Source organism: Leguminivora glycinivorella, chromosome 4 (assembly GCF_023078275.1).
Source record: "Leguminivora glycinivorella isolate SPB_JAAS2020 chromosome 4, LegGlyc_1.1, whole genome shotgun sequence".
Classification (NCBI taxonomy): domain Eukaryota; kingdom Metazoa; phylum Arthropoda; class Insecta; order Lepidoptera; family Tortricidae; genus Leguminivora; species Leguminivora glycinivorella.
Window position 1 is genome coordinate 18,748,856 of NC_062974.1, and position 8,802 is coordinate 18,757,657.

Consider the following 8,802-nt stretch of genomic DNA (forward strand, 5'->3'; position numbering starts at 1 on the left):
AAAATAGGGAAACGGAACTTATGAAAGCAGAAATAATGCTAGATTGAAAACGACGTACAATGTATGAGAGAGGAATTATAATAAATCATCAATAAACATCTCTTTAGATGCAGAGATAGGAGGTACATAATTATCTGCACATACTTAATATATTTAAGCAAAATTAATGGACCACCTAAGCATATAGTAGATATAATAGCAACATCATCTTTTAAATTGAAAAACCCAAAGAAAGTACAAGTTTCTTGCTTCGTCATTCTTTTAAAAAGTAACAAAACATGTTTATGTCATGTTTAGCGTAAATTCCCCCATTAAGAGGAAACCAACCACTCGTGTATGCTAAACACTAATTTGTCAAGTGAATTTTACAAGGTCGCAATAAAGGAATGCAGTGAAAGCAGATTTTAATTTGCCTAAAATATTGCACTATTGATGTTGATAGAGCGATTGTTAGATAAACAAAATTTACTTTTTTCGTACTGGGTCAAAGGTCAACCGTTTGTGTTTGGTGTGGTAATTGCGTCTTTTGAAGAAATTCTCGAAACTAAAAAAAGGGTTGCAATACTTGCAATAGTAGGTACTAAAATGTTCCATCTTCAAAAGACGCATTCACCACACGCAAATATCTCCGTTGATCTTACATACATATTAAAGTAGGTACCTATCTATACTTAATACGATGTAAATCAATGATTTATGATTTACATACACACATATAATTTTAATACATAGAGTCACGACTATATGCCTAAAAGAGGTAGGCAGAGAACATGAAACTGCTCAAGTTGCCACTCTTAACAATCATAAGGTTACCCACTGCATTGTTAGTCCTTCGCCCACAGTTGACTTCTACGACACCCACAGAAAGAAAGGGACAGGGGGATGGGAAGGAAGGGAAGGGAAGACTGATATTTTTTTATAATTTAATGAAAATTTAATTATTTTGAGGTTTATTGCCTTAAAAAATACTTAGTTTAAATATTTTTAAAACCTTGTAAAAAAAATGTTTTAATATTAAATAACAGCTTAAATGAAGTCTCAATTGCGTTGTAATACAATTAAAAGGCGCGTTTTAATGTTATTGCATTGGGCCTACCAAATATAGAAGTCATTCGACACCAAAAATCCGTTCTTTCAAAGTGAATCATGTAATCGTTGCTCTTCCAGCAATTAAGTCAAAAAACGGCCAATATCAACCCCAATTGAAATTCGCAAACAATACACCTTTTAACACAGTTATTATTCACGCTCACCCGCGATTTAGAATTTTATAGCTTTTTGGAAAGTCATTTTTGTAACACGGATACCCCAATAAAGTGATCAACAATGGTATGCAACAAAAAAATAAGTAGTGTGTGTTACGGGTAGGTATGCGGAGTGACGTAGACTCGCGCGTGTTCGCTGCTGCAGATGAGTTGATGTTGCAAATGTATAAAAAGCGAAGCGTCGATTTCGAAATCAACACAACGATTTGAAATCCTCTAAGGAGTGTACATACGCAGCGGTTTCCGCATCGTGCACACGGGTGCAGTGAATAAGTGATTTTTTGAAAGAACTGTAACGTGACGTGTTATTTTACAAGGACTCTTGGAGTTTCAAGGATGCTCCGTTTAGTGGTAATTTAAATTATTTGGTTTAAATTGAGAAATTTTGATTAAAGGCAGTTAATAATTTTATAAGTAATCAATAGTTTTGAATTACTAAAGTTTGTTATGGTTTAGACACTGTTTTAATTTTTTTTTTCATAAAAACGAATTTATTCTAGTAAATAAAGTCTTACTTCAAATAAAAGGATGTTCTCAATTCGACTGATTTTTATTTTTGTTTTTTAATATAATACATTTTAGTATTTTACTATGTTCCTTTATTTTTTGCAGTGCTTGGTTATTGTCAGCACAGCGGCGGTGGGTTCACCAGTGAGCAGTGGCAAATGGATTCCTGAAAAGTACGGCGAATCTGGCAGGTAAAATCTAATATCCAGTTTGTTTGAATTATATCCATTTTCAAAATTTCATACTTTTGCAAGTGCAAATGAGCTTAAATTATGTATCTTCATTCGTTAATACCATAAACCTACCTTACCATAATATGTACCTTGACGCATTTCTGTTTCGCCGCATGGTTGACTGGTAGAGAATGCCTGAAGGCATTAAGTCCGCCAATTGTACTTTTTTGTGTGCAATAAAGTTTCAAATAAATAATTAAGCAAACCCAAAAGTTGATCATAAAAATAAGAGGAATAAAAAATAAAAATAATGACGGGTCATCTTACACTGAGAGAAAATACAACCAGTTTTCATGTTCGTTCAACAAGTTTTTTGGTTAAAATAGCGCCTACGTGCTCTTTGGTTCAAACAACAAGCTACTTGTCATTTGAATCGGCAATATATTTGAATCAACAAGTCGATTTTATAAAAACAACCTGACACATATTGTTTTAAACATACGTTTGGCTAATTCAAACGGATAAACCGCAACAAGTCGAACTTGTTAAATTCACAATGCAAATTTCTCTCAGTGTAGGCGCCGGTACCATATTCATCTAACATTGAACTAAGTAGATACACAAAAGGTTAATTTAGTGCTTACATATTTGGTAGTCATTAAATATCACGTTATTAATTTTCAGTGCCTTAAGTGAGCATTGACATTTTAATGTGAATTTCTGTTGCAAACATGGATAGCAATATCCTTTAAGTATTCATTTATGATATCAAATATATTAATAAAATATGGTTTTAATTTTTCGAACTCTAGCAGGATGGTTTGTAATTAAGTTTAATATATTTCGCGCTTCAAGTCTAATAGAATAAAAAAAGTACCTACTTATTTATCGGTCTTACTTACGTAAGGTACAGGGCGACAATCATGACTGCGGATTAATTTCTACTAATCAAAACATTTTCCATGTTTTAAATATTAACTAGAGTGTCATATATGAACACATGAACAGCCCAGCAGAGATTGCCATCCAGTACTTTATATCGATTTGATAAAAATCTACAATGTAGTTCACTGAAGTTTTTGTATAATATTATTTAAAACGAGTACAGTAATACTAACCAATTGGAACCCTAGGCCACTCTACAACCATGTCAAAATGACAAGCAGTAAGAGATTTCTTACAATCTGATTTATAATGTCACTATGATATAGTTCTACAGTGGCCTTGTTCTAGAGGGTTCCAATTGGTTGACTGTACATTCAAACGTCGTATCCTTCTATCACAGGTACAACAGACCACGAGATGAGGGTAAATACGTCCACATACCAAACCCCTACATACACATCGACAACCCATACGACGGTGGCTACGGGCCTTACGCACACCTATATGAGCCCTACGAGGGTGCAGAATCCGTTGACCAGTACAGACTAGTGCTGCAGCCTGGCGATGACAATCCGTACTATAAGGAAGGATACTATAGGAATAACGGGATTAAGATCATCAGCCAGAAGCATAATTACCATGAGGATAAATACGATTTTGAGTAAGTAAACAATTAAATACAAAAATATACATAAATTTATACATTATAAACTGAAATAGATACCATACACTAAAGAAAAAGCGATCAAGCCCACTGGTAAAAAAACAAATGAAAATAAAATTAATTAAATAATTTGATTTGTTCCCTACATCGTTAAATTCATACATAATTATATAAACAGGGTACGCAGAGCATATGAATCTAAATATAAGTTCATTGACACTCTTAGCAAGGGTTCAATGAAAACGAAATTGTGATACAGTGACAGGTTGTCAACCCATCGCCCACACCACAATGGAACCCATATCCCATAGTCGACTTTTACGACACCTATGGGAGGAAAGGTGGTGATAAAATTCTTAATCCGTCACCACAAGGGGACATAATAGGCATTGTTTAGAAAGTAACATAATTGATAGTGCGCATAATTACAAAAGTCGGACTAAATTTAAAAACAATGTATCCCTAGTATTGATGTGCAAGTTGCGGAAACTTTTCAAAAAAACCTTAAATTTCTTGAAAAATTCACGAAACTTTCACGAAAACAAAGGGAATTTAAATTTATGAAATAGAAAGTTTCCATCCATACAATTGTCCATACAAAGTACGGAAAGTTTCCGAAGTTTTCCTATGTGAACATTTCAGAATTTCGGAAACTTTCCGTCGGCACATCAGTAATCCTTAGTATAATATCTCGTGTAAAACAGAGATAGCAAAGATATAAACGCTTTATCTTCGTGAAAATTACATTACCAGAAACTGTCAGAAAATAAAACCAAACGGATATGTTTATGTCTCCGCTTATTATTTGTTGCACGTTACTGAGGAAAATAAACATTAGTTTAGTTTAGTTTAGTTTATTTATTACATAGTGATAAATTGCAGTATAAATTAATCTACGTTAACCTATATGAATTTACATTATGATCGTCAATAATGATAATTATAATTAGGCATGCAAACATATAAGAGGTACAATAATATTAATGTCAATGGTAATCATAAGCAATAGAAAACATGAAAGAACAATTTGAATTACAAATGGTATTTCAAAACTACCGTCATTAAGTAAATATGTAAACAATAAAATACAGGTCAAATTAAAATCTAATAGGTAGGAATCTCATAGTGATGACATTACTATTATGACAGTGGTTGTATTACAGACACATACATGTAAAAGTATACAGATTCTCAAAAACTCAAAAATATACCATTTTAAAAGGACTTATACAACTACTGACTGACTGTACCTATTTAGAACGCTACTTTGAATAGACAAGCAAAAAAAATATAAAATTGAGAACTTATCCTAAATTAAAATAGAGGTTGAATTAAGTTTTATAATAATGGTTTTCCTAAAATTGGGTTGGCGAAGTTATCAGTCATAAGTCATATTACTTTAGTTGGAAACTCATTCATTGAGCTTTCGGTATAATTTGCAGAAAAAAGAATATAATCATTAATATAACAATGGAAAAGAAAGTTACATTGCCGTTTCAATTCAAAATTAATTTCTAATTTTACTTTCAAATTGGGCATGTAACATGCAAGATTTATTTTACCGGCAGAAAGAACTTAGCCGCTACCATAAGTTATCAACTTTTTTTGGGGTTCTGTAGTTTTAAAACTTACTTGCATTGCAATTCATTGCACATAGCCGAATGCGCAAAACGCTCACGATAATAACGTTTTCGAAGCGATCTAGCGATCTCTTTGGTACTTGCGTGACAGAGCATGTCTGCGTTTTAATCGGACTAGCGTCTACGATTGTCATTTGGCTAGGTCGGCTGATTAGGGACCCACTGAACGTCACAGTCGCTTAAATTACGCTTCACTAGCGTATGGTAGCAAGCTGTTCCTATCTGCGTTTCGATCGCCACGAAGCGTCAATGATCACTTCGGCTAGACCAACAGTGACCCAAAAAAGTTAATTACTAGAACAACAAATTACTTATAATTTCCGTGACGTTGACACTATCGAGTAACGACTAAGCGTTCGAAACTCGTGGTAAAGGTTCTTGGCCTTACTCACTGAATGTCAAGCTTATCATTGTCATTAGCATAGAAAAATAGCTCCGTGATGTATCGTTACGATAAAGGAATTAATCAACTAGTTTTACAAAATTAGCTAGTTGAATAATTTACTGCTTAGCCGGACATGAATGACTTATTACCTGTTTCCATTTCGCAGTTCGATTGAACTTGCTATTCGGAAATGATTATCATTATGCAGGCAATCTTGACATTTGTAAATCACAACTGCAATGAGTATTAGTACTAATACTAAGATTACACATTCAGAGAGTAACCTTGACAAAGAGAAACCTTGACAGAATATTCAAATTATTTTTATATCAATTGTGCAAAATTATACAACTATGGAAACCTGTTTGGACATTTGGAATTTAATTATGATGTAGTATTTGTTTACAAACGTAATAATACAAAATAGTCTCTATAGAATCTGTAGTTTAAAATCACGTATAAAAATGTATTAATAAATGCAACAGGATTTTAAAAGTAGAATAATTAATTAAATAGCAAATTGTTGCATAATGTCTTCTAATAAAATGTCCTCGTTGATTATAATTTGCTTATTATTCAAAAATTCAAAATTCAAAAAAATTCAAAATTATTTATTTTTCAGCAAAGTACACATGCGTAGGGGCCGAATCCTCCTTTTAAGTTTAAAACTTGTATTAGGAGGTATTCGCTCTTTCATACAGGGTTATCTTCAGCGCTTAAAATAATATTAAAGTACAATTGTGATCTTATATAAAATAGGTAGGTACATGCTATTCTCAACTATGTTACATTACAATTTTCAAAGTAGATTTTTAGGTAGTTAGGTAATAATGTTTTTTTGTATCTGAAAGTAAATTTAAAACTAAATTTGAATGTACATTTGAAAGTAAATTTAGGTTAAGGTAAATTCAATATTAAACAGGGTGAACCAGGAATATAAAACACATTATTATAATAAAGATAAAGACAGAGGATTGTCCATGCAAATACTCGCACATGCGAGTCGCACGACAAAGTAAGTATATTTATCACGTTTTAATTATTAGATTAACGAATATAAAATAAAATATTTTATACCATGCACGAAATCAAGCATCATATTAGTAATTATAAAGAAAAAACATGGACAATAGTCATTTTTAAAATCCACATTCTAATTAATAGGTCGGATGGAAAGATATTAAGTAAACGAAGTTGACTGTGACATATCTAAACACGATTTCGTATATATCTATATTACATATTATAAATTCGTTCTAATTCGTATTGACAGTTCTAAAAAAGAAGAATAAAGAAGCTGATTTGACTACAATAATTTGTTTTTTTCCTTTTTTTTTTAGTAAGTAACAGGACTATTCTATGAGTGACTCAGTTTCATCGTAAGTTTTGCTTTTTAGCCAGCTTAACAAAAGTGTCTTGCATTCGCCGTAGCTCTTTGTGTAAATGTTTATTAGTCTATTTACTTTGTTGTATAGAATTATTAATAGTACATAAAGTTGTCTTCGTGCAAAGGAAGTCTTAGCATAAGGTTGTATAATTACGGTATATGGATTACGTTTTCTTAGTATATTTTCGTCAATTTTCAAAGTTTTGTGGACTTTAAGAATACTATTAAATATATAAAGTTGTCTCACTGTAAGCACATCAGCATCGCGGTAGACAATTATGCACATTCATAGTGAAGGTAAAGTCGTAACATTGAAAATTTGAGTCAAATCATGGTAAGCTCATAATCCGACGGACGAAAGAATGATTTATATTTTTATTAAGTAAACTCTCAATAAATTTGTATTTAACAACCATTCAAAAAAGCTTATAAAAACGCCCTTGATGTCAACATTCGTGAAAATGATGATTTATAGTTTCCGACGTGTGTATGGAATCAAGAGATTGAACTTCCATAACAGAGACTTGGAGCTGGTTAAAGACGGACAAAAGATACACATGGGGATGTGTATCCGAAAGAGCACCTGTAGATGTAAGAAGGTCAAAGACGTCTTGTTTGTCTTAGATGCTTAGTTGAGAAATTGAGACCGATTCAGCCAGGGTTTCAGAACGACAATCGTGATAGTTAAAGGCGCCGGTTTGAATCTGACCTTTACCTTTGGGGGGCTCGTCACATTATTATTGAAATCCCATCTATTTCAGTTTACAATTTGCATAACTAACTTTATAATTTTCTTTCCAGTTTCGAGACCGAGAACAAGATCCGCGCTGAAGAGAAAGCCATTCTGAAGAACCCGAACTCGATCGACGAGGGCATCGCGTCCGAAGGTTTCTACGAGTACATAGGGCCCGACGGTTTCATGTACCGCGTAGACTACACTGCCGACGAGAAGGGATTCAGGCCCAAGGTGAAGAGGTTAGAGACCCCCTACTCTGGCAAGTGGATTAGAGAAAAAGTCAACAACTACTAGATCAATCAATTCATACCAAAAACCAACTCACTCATAAATCAGTATTGTATATAAGTAGGCAACAATTATTTCTTTAGTGCACGCCTGCTATTTATTTAAACTGCCATTTCGTAGGTCACGATCTGTTTCATGAACTTGACATTTACATTTTGATTTTGCCCAACATTTTAGTTTCCTCTGAGATCCACCGCAGTGGTATTTTCATAATTATCAATCATGTTCTTCCGTAGCGAGTTAAGTACCAGATTGTAGTTAGTTAAAGTACAAAAGCTCCTTAAGTTCGGCGTTCCATATTATCGAGTTAGACTATTTTATTTATATTTAGATGTAGATGCCTAGAAATGTTATAATTGTGATAATAAATTATAATACTTAATGAAAAATGCGTTTTGTTTTTGAGATTTATTTTAGCCTATCCTTACTCCTTACCTATTCCAAAGCTATACCAGTAGCTGTTGTTTGAAAATATTTAGGTACTTACACAAAAATAGGGTTGCAAGATTGTTTGACGTTATTGATAGTCATTTTAACTCTCGAATTTTAAATTAGAACAAAATTCGTGAAATAAGTATTTCACTCATTTCATGACACATCTCAGCCTTAGTACCTTATACCGAGACATGAAATGTAGGTATAGGTATGTACGAGTCTATACAAATACCGTACCTTTCCATATTATATGAACCTATATCTTATAATATATGGGGTAAATATTAATATTAAACATAGTTCGCTTCAGAGTTCGCTTAGCATGGAACCTGAAATTAACAATTACAGTCGTTAATACTGTATCTCAAATATGTCATAACTTTTCATGTCTTGCTGACTCATCCAAGGCGACAATCGCCTACGCTACGCCAATGATA

The 8,802-nt window shown here is 32.9% G+C and overlaps 1 protein-coding gene across 1 annotated transcript; it reads left to right on the forward strand.

Annotated features, from left to right (window-relative positions):
• Positions 1-1,450: 1,450 nt before the first annotated feature.
• LOC125225398 lies at positions 1,451-8,321 on the forward strand. The gene is made up of 4 exons (XM_048129101.1): positions 1,451-1,616; positions 1,878-1,963; positions 3,231-3,491; positions 7,708-8,321. The coding sequence occupies exons 1-4, from the start codon at positions 1,602-1,604 to the stop codon at positions 7,934-7,936; spliced, it is 591 nt and encodes a 196-aa protein (XP_047985058.1). The 5' UTR covers positions 1,451-1,601; the 3' UTR covers positions 7,937-8,321.
• The last annotated feature ends 481 nt before the right edge of the window (positions 8,322-8,802 follow it).

Excerpts from the sequence above, each read along its gene's own strand:
- LOC125225398 (XM_048129101.1), top strand. Across the intron at positions 1,964-3,230 it reads AAGTACGGCGAATCTGGCAG|GTACAACAGACCACGAGATG; the intron begins GTAAAATCTAAT and ends CTTCTATCACAG. Across the intron at positions 3,492-7,707 it reads GAGGATAAATACGATTTTGA|TTTCGAGACCGAGAACAAGA; the intron begins GTAAGTAAACAA and ends TTTTCTTTCCAG.